Source organism: Cricetulus griseus, chromosome 10 (genome assembly GCF_003668045.3).
Source record: "Cricetulus griseus strain 17A/GY chromosome 10, alternate assembly CriGri-PICRH-1.0, whole genome shotgun sequence".
Lineage (NCBI taxonomy): Eukaryota > Metazoa > Chordata > Mammalia > Rodentia > Cricetidae > Cricetulus > Cricetulus griseus.
In genome coordinates, this window is record NC_048603.1 from 13,612,134 (window position 1) to 13,630,469 (window position 18,336).

General features: G+C 48.1%; 1 protein-coding gene across 3 annotated transcripts; it reads right to left on the reverse strand.

Annotated features, from left to right (window-relative positions):
* Nucleotides 1-696: 696 nt before the first annotated feature.
* On the reverse strand, nucleotides 697-17,103 carry Odf1 (outer dense fiber of sperm tails 1). Of its 3 annotated transcripts, none has more exons than XR_003487970.2 (3): nucleotides 16,894-17,103; nucleotides 15,111-15,192; nucleotides 1,147-1,279 (listed from the first exon to the last, which is right to left on the reverse strand). XR_003487970.2 is itself a non-coding variant. In XM_027431379.1 (2 exons), exons 1-2 carry the CDS (start codon nucleotides 7,257-7,259, stop codon nucleotides 829-831), a joined length of 777 nt encoding a protein of 258 aa, XP_027287180.1. In that variant the 3' UTR covers nucleotides 697-828. The 3 variants fall into 3 exon arrangements, 1 of the variants encoding a protein (XP_027287180.1); XR_003487969.2 differs by lacking the exon at nucleotides 16,894-17,103 and adding an exon at nucleotides 15,290-15,370; XM_027431379.1 differs by lacking the exons at nucleotides 15,111-15,192; nucleotides 16,894-17,103 and adding an exon at nucleotides 6,934-7,259 and having other exon boundaries at nucleotides 697-1,279.
* Nucleotides 17,104-18,336: the final 1,233 nt, after the last annotated feature.

The following is an 18,336-nucleotide window of genomic DNA, read 5'->3' on the forward strand; positions in this document are numbered from 1 at the left end:
AACTCTGGAAGCCAGGCATGGTGGCACACCTCTTTAGTCCCAGCACTCAGGAGGCAGAGACAGGCAGATCTCTGTGAGCTTGAGGCCAGCTTTATCTATATAATGAGTTTTCTGGACTGCCATAGTTACACAGTAAGAACAACCTCAAAAACAAACAAGAATGGCTCTTGAGCTATGTCAGTGAGGATCCAAATTCAATGGTTGAAGCTGTACTTCCCTGCTCCATTGACCTCTTGTGCCTAAAACCAGTTTCAAGAATTGGAAAGAGACTGAGTGGCAATAAATCCCCAGGAGGCTACAAACTACCCTGAGCCAGTTCAGAGTCAAAACCCCAGGAATGCTGAAACACTGGAGTTGGATGGCTGCCCTGTCTTGGATCTTCTAACATGCTGCACTTGGCACTATTCTCCTTAGGATTGTCTGGTCCCCCAGTAAAATCCATAGTCGTGTTGGGCTTGGGAAGGAGGTGGCCTCACCACCAAATCCTCACTGAGTATTGGCTTCCACCCAGAATGCTCTCACAGTGTTCTTTTCAGGCAGGGCCCTCTCACCGGGTTACTTAGTGTGGGGACACCTCTGGTTTAGAGGTTGTTGGGTATGGAGTACTTGGAGATCAGATCTCATCTAATCTCCCCTTAATTCTTCAATTAGCTAACTCTGCTAGGAGTCGAACCAAAAGACCAGCACACAATACCATCAGATTGCAGTTATGTATTCAGTTTCCTGTACACTTGAACCACACGGGCTATGGGAAGGGGAAGAGAAAGTGCTGACAAGCTGCCTGACTGGAGGACTGACTTCTGCTAAGACATAGGTTCTAAATACTTCTTACAAGATCATTTTCCTACAGGAGAATCGGCTGCCACAGGGATAGCAGGGGTTGCAAGGGTCGCAGGGTCCGCAGGGTCCGCAGGGTCCGCAGGGTCCGCAGGGGTTGCAGGGGCTGCAGGGACTGCAGGGGTTGCAGGGGTTGCAGGGGGAAGTGCAGGGGTAGCATGGAGATTCGATCTTGACACAGCTGCCGAGCCCGTAGGAGTAGGTCACGTCTTTCTCGTCCACACACGGCGGCAAGCTGAACTCTTTGCAGATGTTCATGTAACTGTACTTTTTGGATCCGAGGCAGTCGTACCTGTTCTCCCTCTCAGCTGACACACAGACCTTTCCGTCTTTCACCCGTACTTTGACCTGATCAGGTTCAAAGCCGCACACGTTCACTGATCCTAAAATATTGCTGCTGCAACAGGAGGAGGCCAGAATTCTGTTCGTTGTCCTTCTGAGTCTGTGGTTGGAAAGAGAGGAAGGGAGAAGAGAGGTTAGACCTTTGGACTTAGCACACCCCCACCACCCTTTTGATAAAGTTCGTTGGCCTTTCAAAGCTTTATCTAACACTCAAATCTAGCTCCTCCTGTTATCAGTTATGGAAACTTGGGCCTGCCCATTAGCCTTTCCGTGACTCGGTTTCCTTACCTGTGATAATGGTGGTAAACTCATCACAATGCTGCTAGAGGGTTAAATGAAATGATTTTTTACTCAGTAATGTGCCTGTTTCGTTATACATCTTGCTCGATCGCTATCAGGAGCATAAAGTTATCACAGTTTTGTTTTGTTTTTCTGATGCTGAGGTCTGAGCCTCGTGCATGTTAGGGAAGCACTCTCAACTAGGCTAGATCCCAGCTCAAGGTTCTTTTTTTTTTTTTTTTAAATGAGACACAACCAATAAGCTAGCATACGAACTCTGCATCTTAAAGATCAAAGCCAGGAATAATAGTGTCTGTAGACCCAGCTACTCAAGAAGGTGAGGCAGGAGGATTGCTTGAGCCCAACAGTTGGTAGGTAATCTGCACACCAGAGTATGACCCTGTCTTTCTGACCATTGCTGGGCAGACAGATAGACAGACACTCCATCAGAAAGCTCCCCTGGCAAAGGACAAGGCAAGAGAGCTCTGACCTGGTTCTTCCTTGGACCAGGAGACCCTGGACAGCTGGTGCCAGTGGAGATCCAGTCTGTCTGGTTGCCAGTGTGGATCAGATACGTAGTGATCTCCCTCCCAGTAGCACGCTGGCAGTGATCCTATCATCTTGCAAGAGTTTGCTGTGTGTGTGTGTCTTTCCCCAACTCCCCATGCAACAAAGTTGTGGTAACAGCTTGAAATCACTCATGAGAGGGATGTTCATGCCAGGTTGAGTGGAGTAAGCTACAAATTGTGGCCCCAAGAGCTGGCTGCTGAACGCCACTGCCATGGTTGTCATTCAACAATCCTGCTGTCTAAACTGAGCAGTTAGGGCACATCAAGAGGCAGGAAAGCTGGGCTAGACAGATGGCTTAGCTGCTAAGAGCACTTGCTACTCTTCCAAGGAACCCAAGTTCAGTTCCTAGCACCATGTACGGCAGCTCACAACCACCTACAACTCACTCCAGAGGATCTGGCAACGTCTTCTGGTCTCTTTGGGTACCTGCACTCATATGCACATGCTCACACAGAGATAAGCATAAATAAAAATAACTTTTTGAGAGGCAGGGGCAAAGTACCCAACCAGAACAGTGACCCCAGAAGTGAACTCTTTCGTCACAAAATACATTTACAATGGTGCTTGACATTCAACTAAGTTCGTCAGAGGTGGTGTTTTAAACTTCACAACAACCCTGTGGTACCTATGAGGTCATCATTGTATCACTTTAATTTTTTTTGAAGATTTATTTTTATTGTGTTTTAACTATGTGTAGGTATGTATGTCTGTATGTAGGTCTAGTTTTTTTGTTTGTTTTGAGACACAGTTTCTCTATTTAACAGCCTTGGAACTCACTTTGTAGACCAGGCCGGCCTTGAACTCACAGAGATCCGCCTGCCATTGCCTCGCCAGTGCTGGGATGAAAGGCGTGCGCCACCACCACCTGGCTGTATGTAGGTTTGTGCATGTGAGTATAGGTGTCTGAAGAGGTTGGAGTCATTGGATCCCTTGGAGCTGGAGTTACAGATGGTTGTGAGCTGCCTGAAATGGGTGCTGAGAACTGAACTCGGGTCCTCTGGAAGAATTGCAAGTGCTCTTAGCAGCTGCCTTCTCTCTCCAGTTCCCGTGTCCCTCTTTATACTGAATTTTATCTAAATACATTCTTCTTAAGTTACATAAGTTCATTGTAAAAGATACAGGGTACATAGATAAACATTTAAATACTCTAACACATATAACAGTATGTGCATGCACACACCTGTGTGTCTGTGATTTATGTGTGTTTACAGGTAGGTTTACATGTGTTCCTATGGAATCATGCTATGCACACTGCTTTTAATTTGTATTTCTCAGTTGGTAAAACTTCATGGGACTGGCTTAGTGATGTGAATTACTACTCTTGTATTGAAAATTACAAACTAAGACTCCGCTAATTACAAAATGGCCAAGAGGACACTGTCTCAAACAATAGATCAGGCTACACAGTCAGAGCCTTCACCTCCATTCCACCCTGGCCCTGGGGAAACTGAGGGCTGGGTGGTAGTCGTCCTTGCCCTGTATTTGCTGGTGTGCCTTAGGTCATACCAAAAAGGAAGGAAGATGACTGGCCCCATTGAAATCACTCTCTGTGAAATAAGTAAACTCAGCCCCATCTCCCTGGGAGAGCAGAGAGGAGCTCACAAAGGTGTAAGGAACTAGCCTGGACACCAGCCCTCTCTGGCTGGATCATGGCTTGAAGAAGCAGGCAAAGAAATGTGTGAAGGTCCTCTCAAGACTGGTTTATGGTGTGTGTGTGTGTGTGTGTATGTGTGTGTGCGCGCGCACGCCTGCAAGAGTGTGCATGTGTGTTGTGTATGTGCCTGTGTGGGGAATGTGTGTGCATAAGTGTGGGGTGTGTGCATGTATGTGTGTGAGCATGTGAGTGGGGGGTGTGCACATGTGTGTGTGTGTGCGAGCATGTGAGTGTGGTGTGTGCACATGTGTGTGTGTGCCAGTGTGTGTGTCTATGTGCATGCATGTGTGTGCTGTGTACACGTGTGTGCATGTGTGTGCTCAGACACACAACACAGGGAGAGTCAGTCTTGGCTAGAAGGGAAGCATTGAATCCTGGCATGAGCGACAGTAAAGACAGGCTGGGACTAACAAAGCAAGCTGAGAATCCCGAGCAGGTTCCCTAACACTCAGCCGATTCTTCAGGAAAAGCTAAGCCTTCTCATCACAGAAGCTGGGGCCTAACCTGGGAACCTGACTTGTCAACCACAGACAACTTTCAGATCTGTTTCCTCTTAGACACTTGGGTACCAGCTAACAGTCAAATGTATCCTATTACTAGCCCATCATTGCTTTCCTCTGTTCCTGTCACCCTGGCTCCTTCAGGGTTCCCACACTGTCAGGGGCTTCACACTGTCCAGGGATCCCAGGGATCCCAGGGATCCCACACTCTGAGTCTCTAGAAAACCATCTAAAACTCTCAGACTGGGTTATGTGTAGGAATGTGTGGTTGTAGACCTTCTTGGGGCCACATTAGACTCATCAAACTCTGAACTTGGAATATGCCTCTTGTCTGGTGGGTTACCCAAATAAATGGGTTTTCCCATGACTGCAGGGGACATGGCCTCCTGTGCCCCCCACTCCCTTGGGGATTAAGGGAAGCTTGCCAGCTCTGTGCACAGAGCTCCCTACTTTTTTCCAGGTCACAGCTGTGTTCACTGCCATGTCCAGCTACACCCTTGAACGCAAACACCCTGCCTTCCCTGTAGAGTTTTATACTCAGCTGTTTCCACAGAGATCAGTTTCTACCCAGAAACTGACAAAGACCCAACTCTGAAGAGCACAGACAGGCGGGCCTCCCTCTAGACTTCACTGGGTTGTTCTTTTTTTCTCTTAAATTTAAACCCATTCCAAAGTGTTACCTAAGGCCTGGAGAGATGGCTCAGTGGTTAAGAGCACTGACTGCTCTTTCAGAGGACCAGGGTTCAATTCCCAGCACCCACATGGCAGCTCACAACTGTCTGTAATTCCAGTTCCAGGGGACCTGACACTCATGGCAAAACACCAATGCACATAAAATAATAAAGATAAATTAAAAACTAACCACCCAGATGAAAAGATTAATTAAAAAAAAAAAAAGAATCCAAAGAGCCACCTAAACTCAGACAGTGAAAAGACAGTGAACAGCCCGGCTGTTGGAACTAGAGCATGGAACTTTTGCAAGGTGGCATGAATTGGAAGAAAAATGCTGGAGAAGAGATAGTGTGGGTAAACCTGAGGGTCACAGGTCCAGGGACTAAGTAAGGACAGTGCCCACATGCTGCCTGCACTGAGGAGGCTGTTCCCTCTGAATCACTCTACTGAGAGTAAGGCTTGAGCTGAGTCTACTGTATGTTGGGATATTGTCTTGTGTTAGGGCAGGAGGACACGGACATTAGGCAGAAAAAAAAAAATATTCCCTGGAAGTATGGGAAGTGGGGGCAGCCAGATGACCAAGGCAGAGGACTTAGAGCCATGGAGAGACCAACTCACGAAGAACACTTAATATTTGGAGCAAATATTAACTAGTCGCTACTTCACAGTGTGAGTTTAATAACTTGACATCCTGAGGAGTTAAGATAAACATTGGTTTAAAGTTGTAGATAAATTTGTAGGTGATTACTTCATCCCCAATTGTCAGGTGGGTCAGCTCCTAACCTTGTGACTGATGACATAGTCAGTCATTGTCTCATGATAAAGCGTCATAGTCACTGTTGTCAAGGAGCATTGTTCACTCACACACCCATCAACCCTTCCATTCACCCACCTACTCATCTACCATCTTCCAGTATCTGCTATATTTTTAAGAATAGTTCCTTAGCCGGGCGTTGATGGCGCACGCCTTTAATCCCAGCACTTGAGAGGCAGAGGCAGTCGGATCTCTGTGAGTTTGAGGCCAGCCTGGTCTCCAGAGCGAGTGCCAGCATAAGGCTCCAAAGCCACACAGAGAAACCCTGTCTGGAAAAACCAAAAATAGTCCGTTAATAAACATGATTGGCCTCTTGTCTTTTCACTTAATGTACCCATACGTAAAGAACTTCCCGACTTTTCATTCCCGTTTTTAAAATTGTTTGAGACAGTCTCACATAGCCCAAGCTGGCCTCATACTCATTATGCTTCAGAAACTGGCCAAGAACCTGTGATTCTCCTGCCTCTGTCTCGAAGGTGCAAGGATCTACAGGGTCAGTCACCAGGCCTGGTTCTTTAATCCTTTCTTCTTATTCCAGTGAATGGTGTACAGTCACTTATATAAATGCCCCCCCCCCAATCTATATAGACTATAGGTATAAGTGAAAAGTTAGGAAAGGATTACGGAAAACATAACTCCCCCTGTTAAATTACCCAATTCAATGAAAACCCCATTTGAATCTGTGAAGGCTGCAGGCTGTCATGAGTTCTTTCTGAGGTCAACAGAGCAGCCCTTCCTCTAGATCAGCTCTACCTGAGACTGGATGGGAGAAAGATTTCCACACACAAAGAAAATGCCTCTAGGGTTCACTCCACATTCTACCCCGGAGGCTTCTGGAAAACATTATGGATTTGATCAATGATTATGACTTCTAGTGAAGTCATTTCTCCAAGTCCAAAAACACTCAGGTCACTTCCATCATACCCAGAAGAAATGGTGAGCTTGCTGCTTCCAATCGCTTTTTAACCACACCCCTTCCCCCCCAGCTCTCACCCCCCCCCGGTTTCTTTCCCTCATTAAGGAAACCTTATTTATCAAAATGGCATTCTTGCTATAAACACCCATCAACCTTGCCAGCCCACCACCTCACCCGACTCTGGCCTCACTTTTCTTTAGCCTGGCCTAGGTTACCTGAGTCACTCACCGTCTTGATCCTCCCCCCCTTCCGTGTTTATTCCACTGTCACTGTCCCCCATGTCCCCCTCCTCCCCACCACTGTGGCTGCTACACTGACTACATGGCCTACGGATACTACGTCCTCTCACTCGGCCAACTCCATTTTTCTATCATCCTCGATGGCGCGGGTAACTTTCCTCTCTAAGCTGCGGAGTGATGGTCGGAGGCAGTACAGCTTGTAGTCACACAGGCAACACGGGTAGTAGAGGTCGCACAGGCCGCAGGAGCGGGATCGCTTGGAGTAGCAGAGGCAGTAGGGGTAGGGGTGAAGGTCACAGCAGCAGTACGGATGCATGTACAGGTCACACAGGCAGCGGGAGCTGATTTCGTCGATACATCTCAATTGTCTTAATTCTCTGTCCACCTTCTTTATGTCCCTCCTAACACTGTCCAAAAGACAACTCAGTGCAGCCATTATGGTCACACCTTATTGTGCTGTGAGTACCCTTGGGAAATGGCACTCAGAGGAAAAAAATTGTTCTAAGCTCTGCTCAGAGGCCTCTTTTAAAATTAAATGAGCTGCACATGTTTCGCCTACTTTAAAGCTTGGGTTCTGAGGCCCCGCCCACCCTTAAGTATGTCATAGTCTCCTGGTTACCACGACAACTGCAAACACTAATGCTCACCCAAGACCCTCCTCAGGGCTACTCCCAAGACCATATTCACACTGAAGTTCATTCACCTGAGATTTTGGGGCTCTGTAGAAGCCACAGCCCTTTGGGGTTCATGGACTGGAGTTTAGTGCCCTTAACTTGTATGTGTTAGGAAGGAATGGCACAGGTGTGACTTTGGCTCTGATCTTGGTGTAAAAAGGGCGGGAGTTGCCTGGCTCTGGTCTCTGTGCCTTCTAGCCCTGAGCCTTGTGTATAAGGTTTATTTTGGCTACAGACAGGGAGAATGTAAGGGATTTTCATGTTGGCCCTTTTCTCCTACCAAGTCAACCTCATGTTTCCTACTGTCATTGACTTTCTCAGTCCCAAATCTCTGAGTCCCACTGATGATGATGATTATTTTTCTGGCGCCAGGGATCAAACCCCCGGGACTCATACATCATAGACAGCTGGCTACCCTTCATCAGCTAGGGTTCTAGCAAATAGGAACATCAATTCTCCACTAGCCCGGGGCCCATATGTTCTCATCTCCCACTGTCTTTAGGCCCTACCTCCCAGCATGGATACTTGTGGTCTTGTTTCTAAGCCTTGAGGTGTCTGGCCCCTGAGTGCCTCCCAAGCATTGGCCCTGGTCCTCTTCCATCAGACTGAAACCCCTGCCTGTGTTCTAATATGGATCAGCCTTCCTAGACCACACACACACACACACACACGGCCTCAGATTGGACTTGTACTTCCTATCTACTTGTGTCCCTCAGACCACTTCCGGCTCTCAATTCCCCTTTCCCTAGACTAGGACCTAGTGTAGTGGCATCTTGCCAGTGAACTTGTAGTGCTGGCCATACCCTTTGGGGAGAGATGGCTCAGAGGTTGAGAGACTGGCTGCTCTTCCAGAGGTCCTGAGTTCAATTCTACATGATGGCTACTACATGATGGCTCACAACCACCTGTAATGAGATTCTAGCGAAGGCGCAAGAGGACAAAGTAAATGTGGGAAATAAGGGCTGGGTTTGAAGGGCACGGTAAGGGGGGTTAAACTCTTGGGTTCAATAAAGGATCATTGGTTATCAATCCTCCCCTATTGATAGACGCTAGAAGGAGATTAACCCCAGTGTAGTCTGAGCTGGTTGGGGGTCATGGCTCAAGCAGCATAAGAAGGAAGCTGGAGAGATGGCTCAGTACTTAGGAGCACCTGTCCTCTTGCAGAGGGCTGGGGCTCGGTACCCAAGACCCACATAGTGATTCAGAGCCTCCAGTTCCGTAGGCTCTGGTACCCTCTCCTGTCCTCCACAGGCACCTCCACACGCCCGGCTTTCTTTCTTTCTTTTTTTTTTTTTTTTGAGTCGATCTAATTTTTAAAAATAAGGCGGCCAGCCGGGCCTTGGTGGCGCACACCTTTAATCCCAGCACTCGGGAGGCAGAGGCAGGCGGATCTCTGTGAGTTCGAGGCCAGCCTGGTCTATCAAGCGAGTTTCAGGACAGCTAGGGCTACACAGAGGAAACCCTGTCTCAAAAAACAAAAACAAATAAACAAACAAACAAAAAAGAGGAGGCTGGAGAGATGGCTCAGAGGTTAAGAACAATGACTGCTCTTCCAGAGGACCTGAGTTCAATTCCCAGCAACCCCATGGTGTCTCACAACCATCTGTAATTAATTCTGGTGCCGTCTTCTGGCCTGCAGTCATATAGACAGACAGAACACTGTATATATAATAAATAAATCTTAAAAAAAAAAAAAGCAGGTCGGTGGTGGCACACGCCTTTAATCCCAGCACTCGGGAGGCAGAGGCAGGAGGATCTCTGTGAGCTCGAGGCCAGCCCGTCTACAGAGTGAGTTCCAGGACAGCCTCCAAAGCCACAGAGAAACCCTGTCTCCAAAAACCAATAAATAAATAAAAATAAGGCAGCCAATGGGCTCATTCTCCCCTCACTCCCCTCAAGAGCCAAACAATCTGGTTTTTCCATTGTAGTCAGACTGATTTTGCATATAAATCTGTCATCCCTCAATGTCCCTACTTACATTTTATCTTAAAACTCACTCGCTCACTCTGAGAAGGCCACACCCCACTCTTTCCCCCTGATTTGAACTTAAGCAGAGTTCTGCCTGCCTGCTTAGAACCTGAAATCTCTGACCCAGTCTTGGATCAAGTTTATTACTGTGCTCTCTTGCCTGGCTATCCACGGGAAGTCTTTGTCTTATCACCAAACACTTACAGTATCCCCCCCCCCCCCGTGTGTGTGTGTGTGTGTGTGTGTGTGTGTGTGTGTGTGTGTGTGTGTGTGTTTGTGTGTGTGTGTGTGTCTGTCTGTCTGTCTGTCTGTCTGTCGCTCTCTCCTCTCCTCTTTGTTCTCTCCCCCTCCTCTCTTCTCTCTCTCCTCTCACTCACTCACTCACTCACTCACTCACTCACTCACTCACTCTCCCTTCCTTCCTTGACAAGGTCTCATAGCTCAGGTTAGCCCTCAGCTCACTTCATAGCTGATCCTCCTGACTCCACCTGGAGTGCTGAGACCCAGATGTGCACCCCCACACCGTGTTTATGAGGTACTAGGAGCTGACCCAGAGCCTCGTGCATGCTAGGCAAGCACTCTACCCACTGAGTTCTAGACGCCGCCCTCTCGTGTTTCTTATATGGCATTGTCTATTTCCAAAGCTAAACAGGATATTGACTGGTTTTGCTCACCAATAGCTCCCTAACACAATGCCTGGTACATCGTAGGTGCTTAGCGTGAAGCACCAAATGAAAAAATAAGGAGAACCTAGTCAACAGAATGAAAACGGAATGAAAGAGAAATCAGTCATGACTCCCGAGTCTGTAGCTTAGCAGGCTCACGGTGTCACTAAGATAATTAGCTGGGGGTACAGTGTGCTAAACAAGAGGCTAGTGACAACTTCAAGGTGAACTGTGGGGGGGACTCGTGGATAAGCGATCTGGAACTCAGAGAAAGAAAGGCAGAGGTACAAACTAGGGAGACAGGATGGTTTTGAGGCAAAAGAACCAGGAGTAGGGGTGTCACAGAGCCCATAAAAATCTCTTAGGGGTCATCAGAGAGGCCATAGTCCCTAAGCCCAAGTTGCTGTGTGTTGTCAGCCTAGCTTTCCCAATGACTCGGTGTTCTGTAACCTTGACCTAGAAGGCCCCCTTTTGTGAAGATGGCACCCACAGAGGAGGGAGGGAAGCTGGCCACCTGGGCCAGGTGGCAGGAGTTAAGCAGCAAGGGCGAGGTCTGCTTCTCTAGGGACACAAGCTAACACGCTGAGTGGTCCCATGCAGTTCTGAGGGGTGGCCTTTGTTACCAGGAACATGACCTGTAGGCATGTCCGGATGTCTCCATCAACTCCAAGTGAAAAGACCACGGAGTTCTTGTATCCAAATGAATTTTCCACGATTAGCAAATGTCAGCCGCAGTTGAACAGGCAGCTCTTGTTTTAACTTGTTAAGTACACATCTTTCAGAGCTAAAACACACATCTAGGTCTACACGGTATGTTATTAAGATAGCCCTGGCTTCATTTCAACGGGGATTCTCCCATTTTCCCACATCCCTAGTAATTTTGCAATTCTGTCTAAGTATATTTAGAGATCCGATGGTACAGTCGTGCTGGCTCATACTAGTTGGATAAGCAGAAGGGGCATATGCAGAAGGACCATGAGTTCAAGGCTACCCTGGCTACATTATTATTGTTTGTGGTGATGCAGGTCCTAGAACTTGGGAGGGCAGCGATAGGTGGATTTCTATGAGGTTAGTGATAGCCTGGGCTACACAGTGAGATGTCTCAAATCAAAAGAAGACAAAAGATCAGGTGAGACTGTGATCCTTTCAAGGACAAGGCTGAATGTAGACAGAGGTTTCTGTCTCACCTGGTACCGTAGTTGTTTAACCCCAAATAAACACACAGAGGCTTATATTAATTATAAACTGTTTGGTTGGTGGCTTAGGCTTCTTACTGGCTGGCTCTCTCTTAATTAGTAGCCCTGTAACTATTAATCTATGCATTTCTACATGGCCTTATCTCTCTGGAGAATGCCTATCTTTCCAGTAGCTACATGGCGTCTGCCTGGTGGCTTCTCTCTGTGTTTCTCTTCCCAGCATTCTCCAAGTCTGATAGCCCCACCCACACTTCCTGCCTGGCCAATCAGCATTTATTCATCAACTAATGAGAGAAACATATATTCACAGCATTCAGGGTATCCCCCATCAGCTGAAGTCATTAGAATATGCTAAAACTCCTTAAGGACAAGCTACAGGCACAACTCCTTGCACTATTAGCAGAAGCATGCTCATGGGCTCTAATGCAGAGGTGGGGGCTGTCCGTCACACACAAGATTACGTCCTCGGACATGCCCACTCATCTTGGCTGGCACCCAGACAGACCCTCCTCTGGGATAGAGGGTGGCAACTTCCCAAGCCAGGCAGCACTTGCCTGGTCCCGATGTTAACACAACTGTGTGCCAGAGGTGGCCTCTTCTGCTCCTCCACCCAGCAAGACAGGTACAGGCCAAGTTCATTCACCAAGCCAAAGCCACACACAGTGAGTTAAACACTAAACCCCAAATTATGTACTCGACATGGCTTTAATTCTGTTGAAAGGAATCCATTGAAGGAGAGGGTGACCCTTAAAAAAAATGACAGTGGTTATCTCTGAGAAGCAGGATATAGGTGGCTTTGTAAAGTCCCCCTCCCTAGGGCTGGGGGTATAGACCAGCGGTAGAATTGTGAGAGGCTTTGGGTTCAATCCCCAAAAACAAACAAAAATGTATTTAGTCTATTACTTGCCTCTGTGTGTGTGTGTGTGTGTGTGTGTGTGTGTGCATGATATGGCATGTATGTGTTTGGTTACATGTGCCTATTGCACATGTAGAGTGGTCAGAGACTACTTTGTGGATTCATTTCTCTCTCTCCACCTTTTCTTGTGTTCCAGGGACTGAATTCAGGTCACCAGGCTTGCACAGTGGCAAGTACCTTTACCCTGTGAGCTGCGTCACCAGCCCTGAAATACTTTTGCTGGCATATGTCTAGCCCTCCCTATCCACTGAAGGCTCACCTCCTGAACCATCTCAAAAATCTAAGTGAGAGACTAAGGAGATGATGGCTCAGTGAGCAAACAGCTTCTCTGAAGGCTTGAGGGCTAGCGCTGGGATCCCCGGGTCCCACGTAAAAGCCAGCAGGGATGACTGCTCACCCAGAATCCAGAGACGGGGGATTCCCTGGCAAGGTGACTAGCTAGATTAGTCAAATTGATGAGAACCGGTTCAGAGGCAGACCCTGTTTCAGTACCTCGGAGAGAGGGAGGAAGACATTCATCGTCACGCACAACCAGGCGAGCTTTTGGACCATCCCTCTGAGCAGGCCACTGGGGAAGCATTCTGTAAGACACATCTTTGGGGGCTGGAGAGATGGCTCAGTGGTTAAGAGCATTGGCTGCTCTTCCAGAGGTCCTGAGTTCAACCCAGCACCCACATGATGGCTCACAACCATTTATAATGAAATCTGGTACCCTCTTCTGGCCTGCAGGTGTACATGAAGGCAGAACACTATATACATAATAAATCTTAAAAAGAAGACACATCTTTGACCTGTCCATCATCCACGAGCCTCCTTGTAGGTGAAAAGCTCTCTCCTTCTCCCACTCCTCACCATTAGGTATTGTCAGCAAAGTTGCCTAGCCAAAGGACGGGCACCTCAGCTGGCCAACTCACTGTCCTCCTGAACCTCCAGTGCCTAAACACAGTTCCCATTTCCAAACTGGTCCTCAGCTACTCTTCCGGGCTGTCAGCTCCTTGGATATTTCCAATAAACTCATCTTTTTTTTTCTCTTCGCTTTTCCTATTTTGTGTTTTTTAGACAAGGGTTCACTGTGTAGCCCAAACTGGCTCAGAACTTACTATGTAACAGCCCAGGCTGGTCTTGACCTCCAGGCCAGCCTCCAGCTTCAGCTGAACTCCCCAGCGCTCGATTAGAGCACGTGCCCCCAGGCCTGGCTCAAAACCCTCTGCTTCTTTTTACTTATGGAGACCAGCTGAGGCACTGGCATGGGTGGTAACATGTGCTGGACTTTTAGCCCTTCAGTGGCACTTGTAGTCTGAGGCCAGTTCTCTACATAGAAGTCTTGAAAAATAAAAAATAAAACAAAGGGCTAAGACAAGCCTAGTGCTCAGTGGCTCAGGCCTGTGACCGCAGCTCCTCAGGCAGATGGCCAAGTTCAAGGAAACTGAAAAAAAAAAAACAAAAGAAATGGAACACAGTACATTAACAGAGCATTTGCCTAGTGGGAATGAGGCCCTAAGTTCCAGCCCCAGGACCAGAAGAAAAAAAAAAAAAATCAACAAGCAAACACGGAACTCCGCTGGAAGGACAGCCTTCTCCCTTTGGCCTACTTGCAGAGACCGCTCCAGGCTGAGCCTGGAGACGTCGGCAGCTGCTGGGCCACAGGACATTGTCTCATGTGAGCCCTGCTGCTCCCTCTTAGCCCAGATGTTGGTACATCAACAGCAGCTGTCACACTGAAGGCCTATGGGTGTGGAACTAAGACGTGAGTCATGTAAGGGAAGACGACCAGAAATGCCAGGAAGACCATCCAAGAACAGCATCCCTGGGGCAAGAGAAGTTTGCACGGGGCCAGAATCTCAGAACTTCAGCTCTGAGAAAGCTCTTATGTATGTCGGCCTCCCCCAACAGATGGTCTCGGCTGGGCACCAGGGCGGGTGAGCCAACAAGACCCGCACATGAGACAGCCCCTGACTGTCTTGAGTGACAATAATCTCATCTTCCTTTAATCTTCCAGCCCCACGAGGTCTTTGTAAAAGAAACATTTATTTATTTGCATACCTTATGTGTATGTGTCTGCGTGCCTGGGTGTTTGTGTGTATACCACACGTGTGTGCAGGTGACAGAGCCGTTCCAGGCAGTTTGTTAAGGCGCCGGGAAACCCAACCACGGGTTCTCCCAGAAGTGTTCTTAACTGCTGAGTCATCTGTCCACCACCACCACCCCCTTTGAAAATTTTAAGAGAGAGAGCGTGTGTAATTAAGAGAGAGCGTGGGCACACGTGTGCTGTGACATGTGTGAATGTCAGAAGACAATGCTAAAGACCCCTGTTCTCTCTCTACCATGGGTTCTGGGGATTGAACTCTGGTCTCTGGCATGCACAGCAAGTGCCTTTACTTGCTGAGCTATCTCGCTGGGCCCCCATGGGAATCTTTAACAAATTTCCCGCTAGGGGAGGTGACAGAGAGGAGAAGGATGTGGTTGGTGTCTCTGCTCCTGCAGCTGCAGCCAACAGCGCTCCTTTGGCAGCTGGGGGGCTGCTCCTGTTGGGCAGGGTGTAAGAGCTGGAGGGCGGGGCTGAAAGAGTCTCCTCTGGTTTTGGGACTGCTCCGACTTTGGGGAGGGATGGGAATTTTACACTCAAATAAGCAGAGGCAGGTCTTTGTTAAGATTTGAGAAGCAACGCCCGTTGGTGGCGCACGCCTTTAATCCCAGCACTGAGGAGGCAGAGCAGGCAGGTCTCTGTGAGTTCGAGTCCAGCCTGGTCTACAAGAGCAAGTTCCAGGAGAGGCTCCAAAGCCACAGAGAAATCCTGTCTCAACCCCCCTCCCCATACAATAAATTAAAGAACATTTTAATTATCCAGTTTTGGCAATCAACATTTACCATATTAGAAGTTACCGCCAAGAGCTGGGGTGTCATAGAGTATGTGTTTTCCTTCACAAGGCCCTAGGTTCAACTCCCGGTACTACAGAAAGAAAATAAAATTGGAATTGGAATGCATAAAATGTATATTCGTTTGAAGACTAACAACAATAATAAAACAGAGAGTGTTGTGTGCGCACCTGCAAGCCCAGCACTCTGGAGTCTAGGAGAGGAGGGCCAAGAACTTCAGAGCAGCCAGAATTACAGGGAGTCTGTCTGAAAGAGCAGCAGGAAGAGGAGGAGCCTGAGAGGTGGCTCAGCGGGGAAGAATGCACACTGCTCTCCAGAATTTGGTTCCAGCACCCACATCCAGTGACTCACAAGGTCCTGTATCTCCAGTTCCGGAGGATCTGACATCCTGGGATCAAAGGCAACTGGGCGCGCGCACACACACACACACACACACACACACACACACACACACACACACACACACACACACACTTGAAAATAAAACATGCCTTAAGAGAGAGAGAAGAAGAAGAAAAACCTCTGGCACCAATAACTCCACTACATGTTAGCACTAACTGTATCTTAATTTATTAATCTTCTTTTGGGTTTCCTTTTTTCTTTTGCAGTTCTGGGGGTGGAGCCTGGTGTCTGTCACATGCTAAGCAAGCAGGCTACGCAGGCGGCTCTGTGCCCAGCCCCCAACGATTGCCAGTGTGTGTTCATGTGTGCACACATACGCCTGTGTTCACAAGAATGTGGACAACAGACATCCATCCTCTTTTTGAGATGGGACCTCTCACTGGAACCTGGGACCAGCTGGGCTGGACAGCTGAGCCCGTTCCCACCCCATCTCCAGCACAGGGGTTAGAGATGCACAGTCACTGCACCCATTTTTCATGGGTGCCAGGGTTCCAAACTCAGGTCTTCGTGCTTGCACGGCAGGTCATTTATTGACTAAGCCACCGCCCCACTCCAGCCACCAAAGACATGTTTAATGGGACTTTTTTTTTTTTTTTTTTGAATTAGCACAAGAGGCCACCACACAATGTTAATCCCAGCGCACTGGAGGGAGAGGCAGGAGATCAGTGTGAGTTTGAAGCTGTCCTGTCTACAAAGTGAGTCCCAGCACAGCCATGGCTTTTATTACAGAGAAACCCTGTCTCGAGAAAGCAACCCAACCCAAACTAAAACCATTAGCACAGGACACTGACTTACAATTCTCCTAATGTCTGGCTTCATACAGAATAGCTGGACAGCTCCTCCAACCCATTGCAATGAATTGTGTTTTGTTTTGTTTTGCTTTGTTTTTCAAGATAGGATTTCTCTGTGTATCAGTCCTGGCTGTCCTGGAACTCGCTCTGTAGACCAGGCTGGCCTCAAACTCAGAGAGATCTGCCTGTCTCTGCCTCCCGAATGCTGGGATTAAAGGCGTGTGCCACCACTGGCCGGTGCAATGCTTTATTTATTTATTTATTTTTGGTTTTTCGAGACAGGGTTTCTCTGTGTAGCTTTGGAGCCTATCCTGGCACTTGCTCTGGAGACCAGGTTGGCCTTGAACTCACAGAGATCCGCCTGCCTCTGTCTCCCGAGTGCTGGGATTAAAGGCGTGCACCACCAACGCCCGGCCTGGCTAGAATTTTTAAAAATCATTTTTAAGAGAGCAGGAAGCTGAATGTTTACGTTCAACTCCCGGTACTACAGAAAGAAAATAAAATTGGAATTGGAATGCATAAAATGTATATTCGTTTGAAGACTAACAACAATAATAAAACAGAGAGTGTTGTGTGCGCACCTGCAAGCCCAGCACTCTGGAGTCTAGGAGAGGAGAGCTGGAGACGTAGCTCGTTTGGTAGCTGTTTATCTTTCACAAACAAACACCTAGGTTTGATCGTCACCACTGCACAAACAGGGCATGACAGCATATGGCTGGGATACCAGCATTTTAAAGAGGAGGAAGCAGGAGAATCAGGAGTTCTAAGTTCCCCTCTGCTACATAGTGAGTTCAAGCTACCTATGAGTCTGTCTCAAAAACAAACAAAAAGCAAGAGTCTGGGGGTGTAGTCTGGTGGTAGAGAACTTGACTTCTGTCAGTATGGCTGGATTCCATACTCCACAGCAAGCAAATAAACAAAGGACAATAAAACCACGTGGTAACAGGATCTGGCCCCAGCCAAGCTGTGACCCCTTTGGGACCGATGTGGGTGTGGCTTATTGTGTGGGCGGGACTAGTGGGCTGCTCTCTGACAAAGAACTGGCTAAATCAAGGAGGATGAAGTTTGGGTGGAGGGCCACCCTCTATGGACTCACTTTTCAGTCTCAATCCTAGAAAATGTCCCCATGGCGGGATTGCTTTTTGCTTTGCTTTGTTTAACCTAACTTTTATTGAGGAATAGCACACCTGCCGAAAAGAGCAGACTTTGTAAACTCTTAGACTGGTGACTTGTCACTCACAGCAAGAGATAACCAGAAGTCCCTTTGTCCCCAAAGGCATTGACCTCCCCACAAGGGTCACTGACCTGTCTCCTAGACAGGTGTCCAGCTCCGGTTCCCGGCTTTGTATGCATGCAGATACGTAAAAGTCTGCACGCTGGTGTCTTGCTTCCCTTACTCGGCAGCGGAACTGAGAGACTCATCTGTGTCAGGGGGATCTTACTCATCCCATCACGCTGCAAATATAGCCCCTGTGTTCACCATCATGCTATAAATGTACCTCACTGTATTCACCATCGAGCTGTAAATATTACCCCCCCATCACACTATTTAGGTAGATGGGCGTAGGGCTTGAGACTGTGGTGAGGACCAAGGTTGTACATGTCATCCTGGTACATGTCTTGGTGAATAAACACAGCATTTCTGTGGCCCGGAGTCACCTAGTCTGTGGCTATGCATTTGTTCAGCTCCACTGGACTCTGCTAAGCAGCCTTCCAAAGCAGTGTGCATGCACGCACAGTTGGCAGTGACTGCTACTGTCGAGACTAAATGAGGTATAGTCTTGTTTTGAGTTTGCGCTTCCAGGATGGGACCTATTCCATGCCCTATTCAACATTCAGCACCATCTAGAAACCCCTTACAGATCACCTATGAATTAAGAAATCAGTTAAGAAACACCGAAGAACCAGCTGGAGTTCGTGGCATGCAGAAAACGGCTCATGGGCAGTGTCCAGGGGACTGTGAGCAGAGCTACCCTGGGACGAGACAGGCTCAGTGGGAAGGAGACAGAGAGTGTTGTTGTCCC